This window comes from Onychomys torridus, chromosome 14, assembly GCF_903995425.1.
Source record: "Onychomys torridus chromosome 14, mOncTor1.1, whole genome shotgun sequence".
Classification (NCBI taxonomy): domain Eukaryota; kingdom Metazoa; phylum Chordata; class Mammalia; order Rodentia; family Cricetidae; genus Onychomys; species Onychomys torridus.
This window is the reverse complement of record NC_050456.1, coordinates 27891505-27914965: the sequence shown is the minus strand read 5'-3', so window position 1 is coordinate 27914965 and position 23461 is coordinate 27891505. Positions and strand designations below refer to the sequence as shown.

Below are 23461 nucleotides of genomic sequence, written 5' to 3'. Positions count from 1 at the left end.
AAACAAAACAGGGGTACAATTTAGTTTAGTGGTATATGTTTGTCTAATGTATGAGGTCCTGGGTAGGAATAAAAAGCAAATCATTTGATCATCAATTTTGCTCCATGTTTTTGAATGAAATTAATTTTATTTAAATTAAGGTCCTTGTAAATTTGAACTGAAACATTGCCTAACATCTGTTTTTTTCTTAAAACAGTCAAGTGGATTATCGAGCAAAACTCTGGGCTTGCAACTTTTGTTACCAAAGGAATCAGGTAAGGACATCATTACAGATGCTAATGCTGTAGTGCTGGTCATATAGGGGAATGCTCATGTAAAAAGGATAAAACAGTCAGAACAAAACAATCTTTCTTTTCATTCCATGCATGGGGTGTGTGTGGGTGGGTGTTCATGTACAATGCTGAGCATGGGTAGGTCAGAGGAAACTTGAGGGATTTAGTTCTGTCCTTATACCATATGGACTCCAGGGGTCAAACTCAGGTAGTCAGGGTTAGAAGCAAGAGCACTTAGCCACTAAGTCATCTCACCAGCCTGAAATTCCTTTTTAATAGTTAAATGAGACCAGCCTGGTCTACACAGTAAGTTCCAGGACAGCTGGGGCTGCATAGAAGACCCTGTCTCAAAAACAAACAACAACAACAACAACAAATGCAGACAGAAATTTAAATGATGAGGAAACAATTTTGAGTTTAAAACTTTATTTCTGGCAATTATTTGGTAACTTTTTTTTTTTTTTTTTCCTGTTTGCAGTTTCCACCTACATATGCTGGGATATCTGAACTGAATCAGCCTGCTGAACTTTTACCCCAGTTTTCAAGCATTGAATATGTAGTTCTGGTAAGAACATAAGAGTAGGTATTTAAGAAAGCTATAAGTAAACAAGGGCTTATGTCAGAATAATCATGAAAATGGACATCATGTTAAGGGGCAGACAATATATCGAATTGAGCATTTCACAGTTAAGAAACATTAAGGTCAATTTGATGAAGGTAATTTCTGAATTATTTGATGATTAGTCAGATACTGGGTAGGATGGTATGATTTGATCAGTAAGCAGGAAACTTTCAGCTTCATTTTATAATTGGAGGTCTCTTGACATATACTTGCTTAATAGAATACTATATTCTGCTGTCCTGGAGTTTATGAATGATCATACCTTTGGTGCTTATGGATTTTATTGTGGAGAGCTGGACAGGTTACGTCATGCCTGTAATCACAGAACTTTGCTTATGGAAGCAGAAGGATCAGGGGTTCAAGGTCATCTTGGTCTATGAGTTCGAGGTCCACCTGGACTTTATGAGACATATCTCAAAACAACAGAAATCAAAAAAGGTGTGGAAATTTAAAAGTATAAATATATTTTTGAGACAGCGTCTGTCTCTAAAGCCCTTGCTGACCTGCAGCTCCCTGTGTAGAGCAGACTGCCTCTGTCTGCCTCTCCAGTGCAGGTATTAAAGGTATGCACCATTATAGTTGACCAATAAAAAATACCTGAATGTGGTACAGGAACAGAATTGTGGGTCACTAGAACTGGTTACTACTACATTTGTCAAACCTGGCTAGGTTTTGATTTTCTGAAAAGTCATCCCAGGCTTAGGTAATTATTTTATAAACATTATCTCATTATTGTAAATAATTTTTCTTTTTATTTTACGTGTTTTGCTTGCATGTAGGTCTGTGTAAGGGTGTTGGGTCCCCTAGAACTGTAGTTACAGTTGTGAGCCGCCATGTGGTTGCTGGGAATTGAACTCAGGACCTCTGGAAGAGCAGGCAGCACTCTCAACCACTCAGCCATCTCTCCAGCCCTTCATTATTACTATTTTTTAACACGTATTAAAGAATAAAAACAATTCACAAAACCTTCTAAAAGCCACATGGAGAAAGATATGTATTGGTTTAGTAAATGGAGGGATAGTGTGAGTTAGGGGTCAAGCAAAAAGAAATTACAAAGGACCACTATGAAATATCCAGTAATCATATTTCTATATTTATGTATGAGTATAAAATATAAGTAAATTAAATCAAATTGAGAAAATAAATAGTAAAAATATGAGTGAACAATGTGATTTTTCCTTATCAAAAAAAGAAAGGCAATAACCAAAATTATCTCTTGGGGGTAGGATGGAGATGGTGTTTATTTTCTGATGAAGATTGCTGCTTTCATCCTAATGAAATAAAAATCAATAAATATTGCTTTAAAAACAAAAACAAAAAATCATTTAACTAGCCAGGCGTTGATGGTGCATGCCTTTAATCCCAGCACTTGGGAGGCAGAGGCAGGTGGATCTCTGTGAGTTTGAGGCCAGCCTGGTCTGCAAAGTGAGTTCCAGGACACACTCCAAAACTACACAAACAAAACAAAAGAGTGAAATAAACCCAAATAAACAAACAGAAAAATGACTATACTTACGGAAATTCACTCAAGTAGAAATACACATATTACTAGTGTGCTATTTTACTCATAGTAGAATGCTATTCAACTTATTTTATATAGTTTTGACCAAAAACTTGGTACATGGTTTATGATTTAAAAAAAGAGTTACATCATTTATTTATTTATTTTGGTTTCTCGAGACAGGCTTTTCTGTGTAGCTTTGGTCCCTTTCCTGGAATTCACTCTGTAGTCCAGGCTGGCCTCGAACTCACAGAGATCTGCCTGGCTCTGCCTCCCGAGTGCTGGGATTAAAGGCATGCCCTGCCACCACCCGACTTATGTATTTTTTTTATCTGGCACACCACTCTGTTTTCCATCCAGGTTAATCTTGATTTTGTTGTTCTAAGTGAAATCATCCCAATAGCTGAGGCCATAGGTGTTCCCGTACCTGGCCTGAACGTTGTAGTTGTTAAATTACTATTTGAAATACATTAAAATTATTAAGTTATTTGCTACAGAGTCTCATGTATGTCATGTTTCCTATGTAGATGAAGATGGCCTTCAACTCTTGGTGGTCCTGAGCTGGGGTCACAGATGTGCATTACTACACTCAGTTTGAAAAGTAATAAATGCTTACAAGAAATTAAATTCATGTAATTAAATAGAAAACCAAAGCCTCCCTCGCCCACTATGTGTGTGTGTGTGTGTGTGTGTGTGTGTGTGTGTGTGTGTGTGTGTGTGTGTTTGGAGGTCAGAAGAGAGTTTTCCAAAGTCAGTATCTCCTTCCACTGTGGGTTTTGGGGATGGTCTCAGGTCCTCAGACTTGTGCCACAAGGGCTTTTACCTGCAATGTCACCCTGTCATCCCTTTCTTTACACTTCCTTTTTCACTCAGTGCTGTCTTTGCTCTCTCCAGGACCATGGATATAACCTGTTTCATTTCTATAATGGGTTTATTAGAATTGCACTGCATGCACATATTAGTATTTCACTGTTTTCAGTTTTCATTAGTTCTTGGTTGACTATCTTGAATATTGTTATAGAATGCTAATACCTTTATAAGTCCTTTTCTTACTGCATTTTTTTCAAGCGCGGCCCTCAGATGCCTTTGATATTTCTCTATGTGGTTGATACTTGTATAGAAGATGAAGATTTACAAGCTCTAAAGGAATCCATGCAGATGTCATTGAGTCTTTTGCCACCTACAGCTTTGGTTGGACTTATTACTTTTGGGAGAATGGTCCAGGTTCATGAACTTGGATGTGAAGGCATTTCAAAAAGCTATGTCTTCAGGGGAACAAAGGATTTATCTGCCAAACAACTGCAGGTGGGTAAGAATGGGAGTGCTCAACTTATTCTTTTGTGGATTATGTATGTTAATAAATACTTTCTAGATGTATGTATTTTTTTAAATAATTTATTCTTATTTTATGTACATTGGTGTTTTGCCTGTATGTATGTCTGTGTAAGGTTTCAGACCTTGGAGTTACAGACAATTGTTAGGTGCCATGTGGTTGCTGGGAAATGAACCCAGGTTCTCTGGAAGAGCAGTCAGTGCTCTCAACCACTGAGCCATCTCTACAGACCCTAGATGCATGTATTATTAAAAAACCATGATGAATTCACTTCGTTATAATTGCATTATGACAAGGCTTTAACTTTAGTATTAACATCAGTTTTGTTTCTTGTGTAATTTCGCTGTCATATGAATTGAAGACTTTCTACTTTTCATAGTGTGTCTTTGGTATCTCTTAATGACCACATATGTAACCTGTTTCATTTCTGTAATGGCTTTATTAGAATTTCAGTGTATGCTCTTAATTAGGATTTCACTGTGTGCATTGTTTAGTTAGTGACTCTGTATGTGTAGGTGTGTGTGTGTGTGTGTGTGTGTGTGTGTGTGTGTAGGCCTTAGGACAACCTAAGGCATTGTTATTCATCAGGCACACTCTACTCTATTTTTGAGATAGGCTCTCTCATTGGCCTGGAGCTTGATGATTAGGTGAGGCTGGGTGGCCATTAAGGCTCAGGTATCCATCTACCGGTCTCTATCACTCAAGTAGTGGATTACAAGTTTGTACCACTACACCCAGACTTTATTTGTTGTTTATTGCTTTTTGAGACAAGGTTCTCTGTGTAGTTTTGAAGCCTGTCTTGGAACTTGCTCTGTAGACCGTCCTGGCCTCAAACTCTCAGAGATCCATCTGCCTCTGCTTTCCAAGTGCTAGGATTAAAGGCATATGCCACCACTGCCCGGCTAAAAAAAGACTTTTTTATTTCAAGAAAGTGTGTGTGTGTGTGTGTGTGTGTGTGTGTGTGTGTGTGTGTGTGTGTGTATGTGTGTATAGGCACATGAGTGCAGGTGCTTGCAGAGTTAGAAGAAGGCACTGGATTTCCTAGAGTTAGAGGCTGATAACAGCTGGTAGGCTGATGTGTGGGCCACCTGATATAGGTGCTGGATCAAACCCTGGTCTTCTGCAAGAGCTGCAAGCCTCTTACTGCTGAGCCATCTCTCCAGTCCTTGATGTACTGCTTCATAATGCTGCAGTTATGATTTTACACTGCTTTATTAGATAACTTCGTTCCTTTCTTCTAGATTTTAACTACCATGTGAGCAGAGAGTATTTTTTTAAACCACTGTATTCCTGCTACAGAGTAGGTGTTTAAGGTGACAGTTGCTGAAAAGGATGAATGCATATAAGCTAGGAGGAAAGACATTTAAGTTAATCATTAATGCAGTTTGACTGCATTAGATAAGAAGTACTTGTAAATTAGCATCCTTTTTACTCCATCAGACCTTGTATTTGCTCTCTCCTGGTGAATTGCTACTGAGAGAGCTCAGTTTCCACAGTCAGACTGTTTGCTTTCTGGGGAAAGAGACCTTATGCTCATTTTGTGTAGCAGAGCACCTTGAACATCTTAAGAAGTTGACAAATATTGTGATCTCACTGAAATCGTCTCTTTCCAGGAAATGCTGGCGCTCTCTAAAGTACCTGTTACTCAAGCCACACGTGGGCCTCAGGTCCAGCAGCCACCTCCTTCCAATAGGTAATTAATACGGCAAACAGAACTCTGTATACATATCATGCCCTCAACTTGAACAAGGGCATTAGGTGATGGTATAATATTTAGTAATGTTAGGGATATAAATAGATTGTGGTAGTACATAGTTGTGAAAAATATACTAAAGTTTTTTCAGGCAGTTTCTTTTTTATCATTATGATGTTAGGAATTTAGTTTTAATATGTTTCTTTTTTTAAACCTTTATGTGGTTTGAGGGTGGCTATACAAAAATAGGGCCTCAAAAGCTTTTAATTTTGTCTTTATGGGTAGCTTTTTCTTTAACCTTCTGACCAGAGGTGTTATAAAAATTCATTGATGTATTGATGTATCTTCTAATTATGTTGATAACCTTAAAACTTTAAAAGAAATTGGTAACAATTATATTGATTTCTTGGTTGGTAGTATGACTGGAGTGATAAACAGACTATAGTATGGGGCCCAGTAATAGCCATCTCCCTTTCTTTCTGGGGAGACAGTCTCCTATAGCCAGGTTGGACATAGACTTGGTTTGGTGACCTTGATCTCTTGATTCTCCCACCTCCACCTTCTTAGTGCTGGGATTATAGGCGTGTACTACCATGCCTGACTCATTTCTCTCTCCCTTCTCCTCTTGCCTCCTTCTCTTCCTGTCTCCTCTCCTTTCCCCACCACTTGGAGCATGTATTTGTGTGTGTGTGTTGCTTGGGATTTAGCCTAGGCTCTCATACCTGCTAGATAAGTCCTCTACTGACTGAGCTACATCTCCAATAGCAAGCTGCTTCCAAAGAAATACTCCAGTGCATTCTGCTGCATACAGAAGATTGTGAACTGTTGGTCTACTGTGTATCAAATAGTTTTTTCTGTTTTTAAGAAAAGTTCTTGCAATATCACATTTGTAAATGGCTTTTGGTTTACTCCTGTTTTGCAGATTCTTGCAGCCAGTACAGAAAATAGACATGAATCTCACAGATCTTTTGGGAGAACTTCAGCGAGACCCTTGGCCTGTACCACAGGGGAAGAGACCTTTGCGTTCCTCAGGAGTGGCTCTTTCTATAGCTGTAGGACTACTTGAGGTAGTAGTGATAAAAATTTGGTTTTGAAATGTAAGAGTCCTTGTGTGTGTGCGTGCACATGAGTGTGTGTGTGCACATGTGGACTAGTAAAGATGTGAGCCAAACACCATGGTGGTGGTTGGTGTAAGGGTCTATTCTTCTTTCTTCCTTTCTTATTTCTTTTTATCTTTTTCTTCCTTCCTCCATTTTCATCTTTCTCCTTCTTTTTTCTGTCTCACTAAATAATACAGTTAGTGCTGAACCTGAACTAATGGCAGCCCTCCGATCTTAGACTTCTAAATGTAGGACTATCGCTGTGCACCACCATGTGTGGCTCTTCTCTTCTCTCATGTAGCAATCAGTTCTGACACTGTTTAGTAGAAGTAGCATTAGTTCTCACAGATTAAGGTCTCGTTTCCATGAACAGGCTATTCACTTCAAATTCCAGCTAAAGTAGTAGGTTGTTACTTGTACTTCTAGCTATAAGTTGGGTAGCTCCTCAGGTTTGATTAATTTGCTACAGTGGCTGGCTCAGAACTTATGGGAAACCCTTTACTTATTTATTACTCATAAAGAGTGTTACAAAAGACACAACCTGATAGAAGAAATGCATATAGTTGCATCATTGAAAGGGCATGTCCCCTCTATACACCACACACTAGAAAGCAGCATGGATTCAGCCATCCAGAAACTCCAAATCCAGTCCGTATGATTTTTAAAAAGGGATTTATTTTTATTATTTTAAATTATGTGTGTGTGTCTGTGTGCATGAGTGTGTGCATCTGAGTGTAAGTGCACTCAGAGGTCAGAGGCAGAGCTGGAGTTATGGGTCTTTGTGAGCAACCTGACATAGATGCTGGAATCAAACTTGGTTCTTCTGGTAATCCATCTCTCCACCTTGATTTTCTTTTAAGATTTATTTGTTTTTATTTAGTATATGAGTGTTTGGCCTGCATGTATATCTATACACTCTGTGCATGCCTGGTTGCCCATGGAGGCCACAAGAAGGCATTGGTTCCTCTGGAATGGAGTTCCAGTTGATTGTGAACTGCAGGGTGGGTGCTGAGAACCAAGTGTGGGTGTTCTGCAAGAACAACAAGTGTTTTTATCACTGAGCCATCTCTCCAGTGCCCCTGCACCCCATGATTGGTTGTGGAAGCTTCACTACAGAGGCGAGATTGACTGCATCGCTGGCTGGTGGTGTTCAACTTGTAATCAATCTGTCTTTAGTCTTGAGATCTATTAGTAGGATGGTTGTTGTAGTTAATTTGTTCTAGTACCTGTTGGGTCCATGTGATTTATTCCTGGAGCACTTTCTTAGATTATATTGATTAGTTTTCCTCCTTCCTGCCTTCCTTTTTTTTGAGACAAGTTTCACAGTTTTGTGCTGGTTGGCCTGGAAAAGTATGTCACAGAGATCTGCGTGCCTCTGGCTTCTGAGTTCTGGTATTAAAGATGTGCACAACTATCCTAGTTAGGGTTATTATTGCTGTAGTGAAACACCATGAACAAGAGCAACTTGAGGAGGAAAGGGTTTATTTCACTCACAGTTACATGTAACAGTTCATTATCAAAAGCAGTGAGGGCAGGAACTCAAGCATGGCAGCAACCTGGAGGCAGGAGCTGATGCAGAGGCCATGGAGGGGTGTTGCTTACTGTCTTGCTCTTCATGGCTTGCTCAGCCTGCTTGCTTTTTTTTTTTTTTAAATGTTTTATAAAATCTTTATTGACTGATAATTCACATTGTATACAATTTGCCTGTTTGCACAATTTGATAAACTTTAGTCCAGCATCCTCTTAGGCCCATGACACCATCACCACTTTCTATTTTAGAACATCACTGTCTTCAATTTCATACACACATATAACGTATGGTGATTATATTCCACCTTATTTTTTAAATGAATATAATTGCAATTGTAACAATTTTTAACTTCACAATTCAGTGGTATGAATTACATTGAAGATATTAATTACACTCATGATAATCATTAATTACACTCATGATATTAATTACATTTATGATATTCATTGATTACATATACAGTATTTATTCAATAACTATATTTATGATATTCATTAATTACATTAATTGTATTGATTTATTACATTCATGATATATTATGTCCTGATAACTACTGTCCATTTTGGGGGCTTTTCCATCACACAAAACAGAAACTCTGTAGTTAGGAAATCATTGCTCTATATTCCTTTCTTCTCTGTCTTGAGATAACATCTGATCTTTCTGTCTCTATGAACTTGTATGTTCAATATATTTCATGTAATACAATTCTATAGTATTTGCTCTTTTTTTTGAATCTGAAAACATTTTATGTACAATTGTAGGAGAAATAATACACAGATAGCTTGCACATAAAAACAGGTTATAATTCAAAAGTCCAAGGTTATTTGAAACTGGAAAATATTTTTTCTTTAGAAAATAGTAAAAATGATAACATTTCTCAATAAGCTCTTTTATCCCAAATAATTGCTGAATTATACATATAAATATTGATTAGATTCTGATATACAGAAGAAAACTATATTCATCTGTTCAGAGAGCTATGTTTTATTTAAATTGTGTAAGTGATGTAGCTAGACTTCTCCAGTCCTGCCTGGCCCACGGTCAGGCCGAATCTCTCTCACCCGACAGTCCCACAGCCACTCAGACCCAACCAAGTAAACATACAGAGACTTATATTACTTATAAACTATATGGCTGTGGCAGGCTTCTAGCTAACTGTTCTTATATCTTAAATTAACCCATTTCTATTAACCTATAAGTTGCCACATGGCTTGGGGCTTACCGGTATCTTTACATGTCGCTTGTCATGGTGGCAGCTGGCATCATTTCTTTTACCCATCCTTACTGTTCCCAGAATTCTCTCCTCTGCTTGTCCCACCTATACTTCCTGCCTGGCTTCTGGCCAATCAGCATTTTATTTATACAGAGAGATATCTACAGCAAAGTGAGATTCCTCTTCATCTTCCCCTTCACTGTTTGATTAATGGCAGACATATATCTATAGGCTAATCCATAATCTAAAAAGATTTTAGCCTCCCCTCCTGAAAGTACAGCCAGTATATTCTTTCATCAGCTTGATACGGTACAAATTTTTATCTTCATAGTGAAATGTTTCACCAAAGCTTGCCCAGTGATTGGGCAAAACCAAAACTTATTATAAGCCACAGGCATCCTAGAGTTTTCCCTGCTAGGTTGTTTCCAGGTTCTGGCTATTATCAATAATGCTGCTTTGAACATAGTTGAACATGTATCTTTGTGTCAGCCTGCTTTCTTATAGAACCCAGGACCACCAGCCCAGGGGTGCCCCGACCTACAGTGAGTGGGCTGTTCCCTTCTACATCAATCACTAATTAAGAAAATTTTCTGCAGGCTTGTCTATAGCCAGATCTTAGGGAGGCAGTTCTCAAATGAGTCATCAGTAGCTTGTTTCAAGTTGACATAAAAACTAGCCGGCACAGCCCATGTCTGTCTGTCTGTCTGTCTGTCTTTCTTTATTTTATCTTATTATTCCAGAGAGAGAGAGAGAGTCCATAATGGCTGGGGAGGAATGGCAGCAGGCAGCCAGAGCAGGAAACTGAGAGATCACATATTCAGTCACAAGCAGAGAGAGTGAACTGGCCATGGAACTAGTTTTTGAGCTTCTAAAGATACATTTCTTTAACCACTGCAACTCCATGTAGCCTCCTCATACATCAGTACTAGGTTCAGAGAAAGTATTCAAATGCCTGAGTCTGTGGGGTCATTTCTAATTGAAAACATCACAAATTGATTACTGCATTTCATCTTGACTTACATTATATGCATCTAGAAATTCATCCGTTTCTTTTCGATTTCCTAATTTTGTAGAATAAAAGTTTATTTATTTATTTATTTTGGTGGAGGGGGACAGGCAGTTTTTGAGACAGGGTTTCTCTTTGTAGCCCTGGCTCTCCTGGAACTCACTGTATAGACCAGGCTGTCCTCAAACTCACAGAGAACCACCTGTCTCTGCTTCCCAAGCGCTGGAATTAAAGGCGTGTGCCACCACCACCTGGCTTTAAATAATTTTTAAAAAATTTTATTGGTGTTTTTGCTTGTTTGTATGTCTGTGTGAGGGTGGTAGATCCTGGAGTTACAGACAGTTGTGAGCTGCCATGTGGGTGCTGGGAATTGAACCCAGGTCCTCTGGAAGTGCAGTCAGTGCTCTTAACCACTGAGCCATTTGTCCAGCCCCCAATTTTTTAATTTTTTAAAAATTATAGTATAATTACACCATTTCCCTTTCCTTCCTCTTCTCTTTTCAAACCCTCCCATATGCCCCCTAGTTTCTTCCAAATTCAAGCCTATTTTTTTACTTGTTATGTATGTTTTCTGAGCTGACCATTGGTTATTGGATAACCAATCGGTGTGTTCTTCCGTATCATCCCTCCTCTCACTCCTCCGCCTCGACTCACACCCCTCTCAACTCACGCCCCAATCCCCTCCTCCAAAAGAGTAAGGCCTCCCATGGGAAGTCAGCAAAGCCTACCTAGTACATTCAATTGAGGCTGGTCCAATCCCCTCCCCCCTGCATCAAGACTGAGCATGGTGTCCCACCATAGGGAATGGGATCCAGAAAGCCAGATCATGCACCAGGGATAGATCTGGTCCCACTGCCAGGGGTGCCTCAAACAGACCAAGCCACACAACAGGAGACACAATCTTACAGCAAACTTCCTGTTCCTCTGGCTCATTAAATCTTTCTTCTCCCTCCTCCACTATGATTCCTGAGCCTCAGGTGCAGGAGCCATGTTGGAGATGTATCAGTTGGGACTGACTCTACCACTCTGCATTTTGATCCTTTGTGGTTTTCTGTAATGGTCTCTGCTGCAAGAGGAGTTTCCTTGATGGGGTTGAAGACTACACTTCCTGGTTAGACCCTGGAGAAGGATGTCTTTTTAATGAAGTGTGTGTGTATGTGTGTGTGTGTGTGTGTGTGTGTGTGTGTGTGTGTGTGTAAAGGGGGTTGGGAGGGAGGGAGGGAGAGTTCATATGTACCTTGTGTATGCAGGAGCCCCTGGAAGACAGAAGAGGGTGCCATATACTCTGGAGTTGTGAGCTGCCATGTGGTGCTGGGAATTTATTTATTTGAGACAGGAGTGTATATACCTGCTTTTGGTTATCCTTCACATGTTTTGAACGAGTTCTTTTCCCCCAATAGTGTACTTTCCCCAACACGGGTGCTCGGATCATGATGTTCATTGGTGGTCCTGCTACCCAGGGGACCTGGAATGGTGGTTGGAGATGAATTAAAGACTCCAATAAGATCCTGGCATGACATTGAAAAGGATAATGCCAAATATGTTAAAAAGGGAACTAAGGTAATTTTTATTCAGTGTTTTCTTGTGATTGTTTTCTATTTTTGTAACTTTACATTTTATGGGGTGGTTTGCAAAGGTATATTTCACTAATGGTGATTCTTGAATCTTTGTATTGTTTCTGCTTGTTGATGCCATTATTATTATTATTATTATTATTATTATTGTTATTGTTGCTATTTTCAATTCAGACTTTTACTTTAATTTTGCTGTACTGGTTGATAGTTTGTGGTAGTCATTGTTATATTTTTGACAATAATTGATGTCATATTTTTGACACTGTGAGTGCTTTTATCTGCTAATGAGTTTCTCATTTGAGCTCAGAAATTTTATTTTTTTGTTAAAGCTGCAAAAAAAATGCTTTAGATTGGCTTATCTTCTTTTTTTTTTTTTTTCTCTTTTCAGATGTATATGTTACTTGCCTGTGGATTTAGCTAGGAAAAAGAGTTTTGTGTTCTCTTGGGTTTTATTTTTGTGTTTGTGTTGAAGAAGAGAATATATACCTCTCTTTAGTTTTGTTTCACTTAGGAACATATCTAAAAATAATGGTTTTTAAGTCTAAGAATTTTAAAATATTAGACTTTACTTATTCATTTATTTATTCGGGACAGAATCTTTCTATATAATGCAATACATAATGCTTCTTTTGGAGCCTCCTCAGTGATGGAATTTCTGTCATCTGCCACATGTCTAGCTGGAAGTCAGACTTTTAGAAGTAATTTAATCATTTTTATGAAACTGTAGGAAATTAAATGAGACAAGATGATCTGTAAATTATGAGATATTCTTTTACTCTTAAATTACTTTATCTGTTAATAGGATAAAGATTTCTGGGACAGTCAAGTTATATATTTGATTTTATTAAAATCTTCCGTAGCATTTTGAAGCACTGGCTAATCGAGCTGCTACGACTGGGCATGTTATTGATATCTACGCATGTGCACTAGATCAGACGGGTCTCCTGGAGATGAAGTGCTGCCCTAACCTTACGGGGTACGTATGTCATATCTATAACGACTACTTACAGTGGGAACCACACTGACAGCGTGGGAAACGACACTTTTCCTGCTTCTTCTGTGTCTGTCTGTCTGGCAGCTGCCTGCCTGGCTGGCCTCGGCTGGTTGTGTGTCTCTCCTTTCCCCTTGTTCTCTCCTTCTTCTTCTCTCTTCTCCTGAGCCTAGATTTCTCCTCTATTTATTCTCTCTCCTGCCAGCCCTGCCTATCCTTTCTCTACCTAGCTTTTGGCTATTCGGTTCTCTTTTTAGGCCGGCAAGGCACACTAGCAATACATCTTTTCACAATTAAACAAATGCAGCAAAAACAAATGTAACACACCTTTACACAGTGAAAGTCATATTCTGGAGCATAAACAAATGTAACACACCTTTCCTAGTTAAAGTAATATTCCACAGCAGCACATCATGAAATGTATCCATTTAAGATGTTCCATGAGGCTTTAGTGTGTTCACAAGTTAATGGCCATTACTGGGGTTGAATGTAGAGCGTTGTCTGACCCTGGCCAGACTCTGCCTGTTACTTGTTACCCTCCATTCTTCCCTCCTTTCTCACCCCGTCCTCTTGCCCTAGGCGACACTACTCGCCTTTCCGAATGTTTCATGTAAGTGGAGCAATAAGTGGTGTTTCCCATTGGCTTCTTTAAAAAATATGTTTATGAATGTTGTGCCTATGTATGTATGTGTGCTGTATGTAGGCCTGGTGCCCTAGGAGGTTAGAACAGAGAGTTGGATCCCCTGGAACTGGAGTTACAGAGGTTATGAGCCACCTTGTAGGTGCTGGGAACTGAACTGGGATCTTCTGCAAGAGAAACCAGTGCTCTTGACCACTCAACCATCTGTCCAGCCCACCACGGGCTTCTTTTATTCAGCGTGCATTTTAAGTTTATGCACATTTACGATGTGCCAGTATTTCTTTTTTTTTTTTCTTTTTTCTTTTTTTTTTTTGGCTGCTTAGTCAATAAGTTTATTATCTTCATGAAAAATATCTTCATAGAAAACTGCTTTAGCTCTCAGCAGCCCTTTCCTGAACTCTGAGGAAGCTTGCCTTCTTTTGAGCAACCCGATCTTTCTTCTGGGAAAGAGACATTTTGGGTCAGTTCCACCTCTTCTTCTTCACTTCTCTCTTGGGCTTCTTCTCATAGACTGGATTCTCTCGGATAGCAGCATGAGCTTTCTTATACATCTCCTCTATCATGTCTGGAGTCACATTGTTCTTGAGGTACTGACAGAACTGTTTCTTATAAGCATCTTCATCTTCCTCCATCAGGTTGTGCATGTAGTCTGCCACATTTTGACCCATGATGTGCTTACGGTGTACTTCTGTGTTGAACTCCTTGCTTTCAGAATCATAACCAGGGAATCGTTTGGTACTATGAGGAATAGACAAGCCTCCACCCACAGCTCCCTTGAGGGCCCCAAAAACTTTATTGCTAGTTGTAGTTCGGGCAAGACCTGCATCCAAATAGCAAGTGAAGGCACCAGGCTGACCATCAATGCTTTCCACATTGTATTCATCTCCAGTCATCTCCACTTAGCCTTCTTAGATCTTGTCCATACCAAACCTGTTGAGAAGCCTGCGGGCCAGCAGCAGGCCAGTGCAATAGGCTGCAGCACTGTTTGTCAGGCCGACTTTCACACCGAACTTTGGCAGCTTGCGTGCATATGCTGCGCACATGATCATGTCCCCTTCTATACGGGCATAGGCAATCTGGCAGATGATGTCTCTGTTGGTTACACGAACTACCGTCCAGTATTTGGGTGTGTTGTACTTGTTTTTGTCTTGGATCACCAATCGTTTCCGAGCATAGTAGTCAGTTTTACCCTCTCGCCTTCTAAATCTCACTTGGTGTCTCTTAAAGTAGGCCTTATTCTTGACAACTTTCACAAACCCCATCCTGCGGAACAGCAACCCGCAACTGCAGCTCCACACAGACCTGCGGGCCCAGTGGTGCTAGGGGGAAAAAGCCAGTGTTTCTTTTTATTGCTGAGAAAAGTGAAGTAGGGTTTCAGCTTTATTCAGTATTCTCTTAGACATATACCTAGGGAAATGCAAACAACTAGGAGCTCAGTGGGGAAAAATACTAGAAGGTAAAGGCCATGGTCATCTGTGCTAAACATTACAGATACAAAATAATGCAGGGTGGAGATCACGTAGTTCAGCATTGTCAAGGCCATTGAGAATCTTACTAAAAACAAGGAAAGTTGACCTAGAGTGAGTTAGAAAGACAACAGGAGGAGAGAGTTGGAAAAAGCTGATATGGACAAGAGCTTCTCGGGGATTAACTTGTACAAAACCTTGGGTTTCTTGTGAAATAACCAGTGCTCTTTAGTATGTTTGAGATGGGGTTGTTGTTGGTGTTAACGTTGCTGGACCGAGGACCACACTTTGAGAAGTAGAAGTATAGACAACCTTTGTGGATATATACTAAGAAAAGGAGCAGTCATTTATGCATGATGCATTATCAAGTATTTTTCAACACGGATAATCTTAGATGATGCGTGTGAAAGGAGAAAATCTGGGCCAGTTAACGGCTCAGTGGGTGAAAGCTCTGATGGCAAGCCTGAGGCCCTGAGGTGGATACTTGGGACCCACATGGTGGAAGGAGAGAACTGGTACCTGGAAGTTCTTCTCAGACTGTCACACCCACACTGTGTTGTGTGCATACCCATAGACATAACATAAATAAATGTAATTATATTTTAAATGGATTATTAATAGAAATGGGGTTAATTACATTTGTTTTGGGAAATGTCTTTACTATTTTTCATAGTCTAAGTAAATTTTTTTTTCTGGTAATACATGAGCCCATTTAATTGTGTTGTGTATGTTGTGTTTGCCTTTTTCTTGTGCAGAGGATACATGGTAATGGGTGACTCTTTCAACACTTCCTTATTCAAGCAAACTTTTCAAAGAGTATTCACCAAAGATATACATGGACAGTTTAAAATGGGCTTTGGTGGCACGTTAGAAATAAAGGTGAGAGTCCAAACTTGACATGTGTGATATGTTATCAAGTGAGAACCTTGTAGGCTTAAAGATAACTTTAAAACATTAGTCAAATTCAGATGTACTTTAAAAATAATGGTTACTTTTGACCATGGATTAGAGATTTTGTTTCCCAGAAAAAGGTATTGTTATTAAACGTACATGAGACTGGGATCATTCTGAATAATGGTTAGAAAAGAAGAGTCATGTAAGTAAAGTTACATATATTGCATATATATTTTCATTTTTTAGAGGTAAGGTCTTATCAGTTTGTCTTATAACTCCTGACCCACCTGCATCAGTTTTCCAGGTGCTGTGATGCATGTGTGTTCTACTCGGCCTGGCACTACACATTATATTTATTTTTATAGGAAATTTATATGTTAGTTTTTTTTGTTTGTTTATTTGTTTGTCTTGTTTTTTGAAACCAGGATTCTCTGTGTTGCCCTAGCTGTCCTGGAACTTGCTCTGTAGACCAGGCTGGCCTTGAACTCAGAGATCCACCTGCCTCTGCCTCCCCATTTCTGGGATTAAAGGAGTGTGCCACCACTGTCCACCTATATGTTAGTTTTTATAATGGCAGAAATGAACTAACTAGAGAGGAAATTATTCTTTAGTTTTGTGATTAGTGTTGGTGGTATGTAAAATTCCATCATGAAATTCAAATATTGACTTAAAACACTTGGAAGACTTTGTGTTAATTACATTTATATTGCAAACACCCTGATTTTGATTTTCATTAAATATTTTGACCATGTAATCAGCATGATGGTAGGAAATTGTGGAGATGTGATTGGATCTGTAAGGTGGAGGTTTTGTTATTAGGGAAACTTCATCTTGAGAGAGAGAGACTAAGCTTATAACACTTATAAACATCTGAACTTATTAAAATTTTTATTATATTTATTAATGTGTGAATGTGAGCACATGCACATGCTATGATGCTTTTATGGAGGTCTAAGGGCAACTTAGAGGAGTTGGTCCTTCCACGTGGTTCCTGGGATTCAAACTCAGGTAGTCGGGGTTGGTGGTAAGTACCTTTATCCACTCAGCCATCTTTGAAGCCCTGACATTATCTTTGAGAAAACCAAATGTACCATGTTCTTATTTACAGACCTCAAGGGAAATAAAGATTTCAGGAGCTATTGGACCCTGTGTGTCTCTTAACTCTAAAGGACCCTGCGTGTCTGAAAACGTGAGTAACGTTTGTTCTAAAAAACACAGTTAATTTCTAGGCTAGCAGAAAAACAGGCCTGTCATGGAAGCCTGTGATTTTCCTTTTCAGCTGTTGTATGTGGTTGAGCTTCTGTCGTTCACTTCCGTGTGTGGTTGTCCTTTCACATACACTGCCACCGGTCTCTGTTCTGTATGGCTAAGCTATTCCTTGTCTTAGTGTGCTCTTGAATACATTCTCATGACCTGGACAATTTCAGGTTTCTGAAAGCCAAAATTAATTTTAAGTGGCATTTGTCATCATAATTAACAACAGAACAACCAAATCAGAGAGATTTAGGTTTCAACTCCTTTCTTTTTCTCTGCCTGTTGAAAGACTGTAATGCATTCCAAAATTACAGTCCTGTAGTTGTAGATAGGATGATAAGACAGCACAAGATAGACAATTAGCTTTCAAAAATGACAAAGCAAAAAATCAGTTTATATGTAGTTTGTGTGGTAAAGATCTGTGTCTGAATTTTCTTGGCATTTAGAATGCTTATAATTCTGATACAGAGGATCTAGTCATATATGCCTATGTATAGGATCCCTTGATACAGATAGGGAAGTTGGGTGGAAAGGTAATGTTTCTGGTTAATCACTTGTTAAATAGTGCATGCTTCAAAAATCCTTGTATCCCTTTAATTTACTTAGCAATCCATTTAATAATCTTAACGCTTTTGTCATGTAAAATGCTTAATTGTATGTAATTATGTGTTTGTGATATGGTGTTAAAATTTTTAAGCTCTTGGCCTGGAGAGATGGCTCAGAGGCTAAGAGCACTGGCTGCTCTTCCAGAGGTCCTGAGTTCAATCCCCAGCAACCACATGGTGGCTCACAACCATCTGTAATGAGATCTGGTGCCCTCTTCTGGCCTGTAGACGTATGTGCAGGCAGAACATTGTATACATAATAAATAAATAAATCTTTAAAAAAATTTTTTTTAAGCTCTTAAGATTTATTGAATAAATCTGAAAGCTGTGTGTTTTTTTTCTTACTGGAGGCTTTTCCTTCCTTTTCTTCTTCCTATAAATTAATAAATAATGTTCTTTAGCTTTCAAGCACCCTGTCTTCTTTTTTTTTTTTATAGGAGATTGGAACAGGAGGGACTTGTCAGTGGAAGATATGTGGACTCAGTCCCACTACAACCTTAGCCTTGTATTTTGAAGTTGTTAATCAGGTATGACTACTTACATTTTAAAAAACATGCTTTTGGTATTTGAGACAGAGTATGTAGCTCTGGCTCTGGAACTCACTATGTAGACTAGACTGGCCTCAAATTCTTAGTGCTCTGCCTGTCTCTGCCTCCCAAGTGCTGGGTTAAAAGCATGTTCCACCCTGTCTGGCTGATTGCCTGCTTTTTAATACTAAAGGTAAACAAACACTAAACTGAGAACTGAATCTTTCATATGAATTGGAGGATTTATTTTTCTAGTTCTGTGAACCGTGTCATTGGTAGTTTGATGGATTGGCAATAAATCTATAGATTGAATTGGGACAGTGTGGACATTTTAACAATACTGATTTTCCTGTCAATGAACAAAGATAGCTTTCCATTTATTTAATTTCTTTCACCTTTGTTTGGATTTAAAATAGGCATTTTTTTCACTGTTGTAAATGGGATTATTTCCTCTTCCTCTCCAAATCCCCCCCCTCCCTCCCCCCCCTCCCTCCCTCCCTTCCTTTCTCCTTCCCTCATCAGTGCTAGGGATTGAACCAGGTTTTTACTCTGGCTAGGTAGATGTTCCACCATTGAGCTCTCTATGTTTAGCACTAGATTTCCATTTCAGAGAGTTTGGTATAGGTGTATGACAGTGTTGTGGATTCTTTTAGATAGAGTCTTATGTAGGGAGGCTGCCTTGAATTCCCTGTGTAGGTGATGATGACCCAGAACTTTTGAACTTCTTCTGATCCTCCTCCTTTCAAGTGCTAGATTATATGCATGTCGCAACTTGACTGGTTTTTTTTGTTTAAATTATTTTAAAATTATGTGTATGTGTGGGGTTTTGTGCCTATGTGTACAAGAGCCCATAGAAGCCAGAGACATCAGATTCCCTGCTGTGATAGTTACAGGTGGTTGTAAGTCATCTAATGTGGGTTCTGAAATGAAATTTGAGTCCTCTGCAAAAGTAGTATTCACTTTTTTTGATTTTTTTGTTTTATTTTGTTTTGTTTTTTGAGATAGGGTTTCTCTGTGTAACAGCCCAGGCTGTTCTGGAACTCTCTTTGTAGACCAGGCTGGCCTCGAACTCTCAGAGATCAGCCTGCCTCTGCCTCCTGACTGCAGGGACTAAAGGCATGCACCACCACTTCCCAGTCAGTATTCACCACCCCCCCACCAATCAAAATAAAATTTATTGCCTCCTTGTGCCAGCTTACTGTAATCTTTTTCTAAAAATTAATTTATTTTACATCCCTAACGCAGCCTCTCCTCCCTCTTCTCCTTCCACTTCTTCCCCTCTCTCCTCTCTCCCCCTTCTTCCACTCCTCCTCCATATTTGCTAAGAAAGGGCCGGGCCTCCCATGGCATATCAAGCTGCCTTAAGACTAAGCACCTCCCCCTGTATTCAGGCTGGGCAAGGCAATCCAGCATATGAGGAACAGGTTTCCAAGAGGCAGTCAAAGCACCAGGGACAGCCCCTGCCTCCATTGCCAGGAGTCCCACAAGTAGACCAAGTTACTCAACTGTCATATATATGCGGAAGGCCTAGGTCAGTCCCATGAAAGCTCCCTGGTTGTTGTTTCAGACTCTGTGAGTTCCCATGAGCCAGGCTAGCGATTTCCAAACAGGCTGGGTAACAAGGAGGGCCTGAGTGGGGGACACATGGATCTCCCTGGGAAGGGGAAATAGAGGAGATCTCCTGTTTGGACTGGGGCCGGGTGGGCATGGGAACTTAAGGGATCAGGTTGAGGGGTTGGCAGGGGGAAGAATGCCGAGAGACATGACTGGAAAGGGGGGCTTAATGGGGTCAGGCAGAAGCCTGAGGCAAGGGAAACTCACAGCTACGAGGGTGGTCCCAGCTTAGACTCCTGACAGCTGTAGATGCATAACCTGAACTGGCCATCCCCTGTGATTGGATTGGTGACAACCCCTGTTGTAATGGGAGAGCCTTCATGCAGTGACTGATGGAGGCAGATTCAGAGATCCATGGCCAAACACTGGGCCTTTTGGACCATGCTTGGGAGTCCTGCTGAGGAGAGGGAGGAGGGATTGTAGGAGCCGGGGGTCAGGGGCATCGCAGGAAAACCCACAGTATTTACTCTTATCGTTGTCTTATCTCCATCTCCTCCCTCTGCCAACATTAAAAACAGGGTATTTTTTTCATGATTTTAATATTTTTAGGTGAATGTGTAGAGATCTATGTGAGAGACAGGTTGTGTTATTTTAGTGACAGTTTGACTTCCTGTTCCAATTCTGATGCTCTGTTTTCTTCCTCTTGCCTGATCTTGTGGCTAGGACTTTTTGTAGTACAATGTTTGGTGACTGGTGAAAATAGGAATCCTTATTTTATTCTAGACACGAGAGAGAAGCTCATTTTCCCTCTAAGGTGTGATGCCATTTGTGGCCTTTTCAATGCATGGCCTTTTGTTATGTTGAAGTAGAATTCTTCTATATATAATGTGTTTAGCATTCTCATTAAAGAGTGCTGAATTTTACCAAATGCCTTTTCTGCATCTATTGAGGTGACGCCATATGCCTTTTGTTTTTCATTTTATTGATATGGTACTATCATATCATTTATTCATTTGCATATGTTGAACCACTCCATAGGAAGAATCCCACTCTGAGAAGATTAGTATTAGTTCTTTGTTGCTGCTGTAGTTAGCATTGTGAACCAGGGAGAGTGGGGGGCTAAAAACGAGGCCGACTAAAGTCTCATACAATAGCCAACTTTATTCAGAGCATCGGACAGTTTATACTCTAAGTAAAGTGTACAATGACAAGGACAGGCTGCACGTGGCAACAACATGTTTTTCCTTAGAGATGTATAAACAAATCATAGCCAGCTGTAGTGAATAATCTAAATGAATTCACTATTATCCCCTACATGTGGGAAGGGCACCAAAGCACATTCCAGGAACATCCCAAGTTAAGGAGGAACAGAGATTACAAGACTTCTGTCTTGTTTTCTCACAAGGTCTCAGAATTCTCACTTAGCTTCGTTCATGGACTGTGTTCTGACAGTTCTTTACATATTTATTGAGCTCTGTAGTGAAGACTTCTGTCTTAGTTAGGGTTTCTATTGCTGTGAACAGACACCATGACTATGGCAACTCTTATAAAGGAAAACATTTAATTGTGGGCAGCTTACAGTTCATTATTGTCATGGTGGGAAGCATGGTGGCATGCAGGCAGACATGGTTCTGGAGAGGTAGCTGAGAGTTCTACATCTGGATTAGCAGATAGCAGGAGGAGATAGTGACACTGGGCCTAGCTTGAGCACCAGAAACCTCAAAGCCCATCTCCAGAAACCTCAAAGCCCATCTCCAGAAACCTCAAAGCCCATCATCTCCAGAAATCTCAAAGCCCATCTCCAGTGGCATGCTTCCTCCAACAAGGCCACATCTCCCAACAGTGCCACACCCTATGAGCCTGTGGGGACCATCTTCATTCAGACCACCACAGCATCTGACACTGGGCTTTATTTTATATTTATTTTATATGTGTGAATGATTTGCTTGAATGTATGCATGTACACCACATGTGTGCCTGGTGCCTGAGAGTCCAGAAGAGAGCATTAGATGGCTAGAGTTGGAGTAATGGATGATTGTGAGCTGCCATGTGGGTTCTGGAAACTGAACCTGGGTCCTCTGGAAGAACAGCCAGTGTGTTTAACTGCTGAGCCATCTCTCCAGCTCTTGGGCTTTTCCTTGCCCTGAAATTTTTTTTAGTGCTAGAAAATATGTAGTTTTTGATACTGTGACATGGCCGTAGTAGATTTTAGATTTTGTTTTTCTTTATTTTTTATATTTTTATTTTTTTGTGGAGCTGAGAATCGAACCCAGGGCCTTGCGCTTGATAGGCAAGTGCTCTACCACTGAGCTAAATCTTCAATCCCGTCTTCTTTTTTTTTTATACAGCATAATGCTCCAATTCCTCAAGGAGGACGAGGTGCAGTCCAGTTTGTCACCCAGTATCAGCACTCAAGTGGGCAGAGACGTATCCGAGTGACCACAATTGCTAGGAAGTAAGTGTTTCTTTTATTTTATTAGAGTTTAATTATGTATTAAAGCTATTGTAGGTCATACTCTCAATCTGGGTGTCTTATTTGGGTAACATTTATCACTAGAAAATAAACATGTATGATTTAGAGTTTGTGATTTGTTTCAAACCTAGCTTATTTTGTAGAATAGTCAGTTGTAAGTTTTGTTTTTAAATCTTTTTTTCTTGAGTATGATGACTTTAACAGAAACCTGAACTTTCTTTGATATATTTATGTGCATTTGTATTTTTGCCATGGGTGTCGGGGTCCCCTGAAACTGGAGATAAGACAGGTGTGAGCTGCCATGTGGGTACTGGGAATTGAACTCGGGTCCTCTGGAAGAGCAGCCAGTGATCTTAACCCCTGAGCCATCTCTCCAGCCCGTCAGTTGTAAGTTTAATAGTAGTTTTTTAAAAAGTACTTCCAGGGCTGGAGAGATGGCTCAGAGGTTAGGAGCACTGTCTGCTCTTCCAGAGGTCCAGCAACCACATGGTGGCTCACAACCATCTGTAATGACATCTGGTGCCCTCTTCTGGCCTGCAGTCATACATGCTGTATACATAATAAATAAATAAATCTAAAAAAAAAAAAAGTACTTCCAGAACAGCCAGGGCTGCGTAGAGAAACTCTGTCTTGAAAACATAACAAAACAAAAAGTACTCCTCAGGGTTGGGAAGATAGCCCAGTTGGTAAAATGCCTGCCTTGCAAGCATAAGGACCTGAGATTGATCCCCAGAACCCATGGGAAAAAAGCTGGATGTGGGGGAACCCAGGTGTAATCCCAGCTCTGGGAGATGGAGACAGGTGAATTGCTGAGACTCACTCTCCTGCTAGCCTAGCCTATTTGGAGACCTCCAGACCGGTGAGAAATCCTGTCTCAAAAGACAAGGTGCCTGACTTCTGAGGATGACACCTGGGATTCTTCCCTGCCTTCCATATTCATATGCACAAATGTGCAACCACACATGCACACAAGTGCTCCTGATTCACACACTTAAATTGTGTTCATTATGACCAGGTATGGTGGCACACACTTGTAATCCCAGCACTTGGGAGGTAGAGGCAGGAGGATCAGGAGATGTAGGTCATTCTCAGGGAGTTTGAGATAAGCCTGGCAAATATGAAACTAACACACACACACACACACACACACACACACACACACACACGCTTGCACACACACACACACACACACGCACACGCGCACGCGCACAC

At 40.1% G+C, this 23461-nt stretch overlaps 1 protein-coding gene and 1 pseudogene across 1 annotated transcript in view; one reads left to right on the top strand and one right to left on the bottom strand.

The window, feature by feature from the left end:
* The window catches only part of LOC118595674 (protein transport protein Sec23A-like), a 52796-nt gene that overhangs the window by 7478 nt on the left and 21857 nt on the right, over positions 1-23461 (top strand). Inside the window, 12 exon segments of the mRNA XM_036206399.1 lie at positions 197-254; positions 751-837; positions 3464-3700; positions 5342-5421; positions 6344-6488; positions 11672-11731; positions 11733-11831; positions 12706-12821; positions 15698-15821; positions 16945-17025; positions 18133-18222; positions 22125-22231. Coding sequence (XP_036062292.1) covers positions 197-254; positions 751-837; positions 3464-3700; positions 5342-5421; positions 6344-6488; positions 11672-11731; positions 11733-11831; positions 12706-12821; positions 15698-15821; positions 16945-17025; positions 18133-18222; positions 22125-22231 — 1284 coding nt within the window.
* LOC118595356 lies at positions 13848-14758 on the bottom strand (annotated as a pseudogene).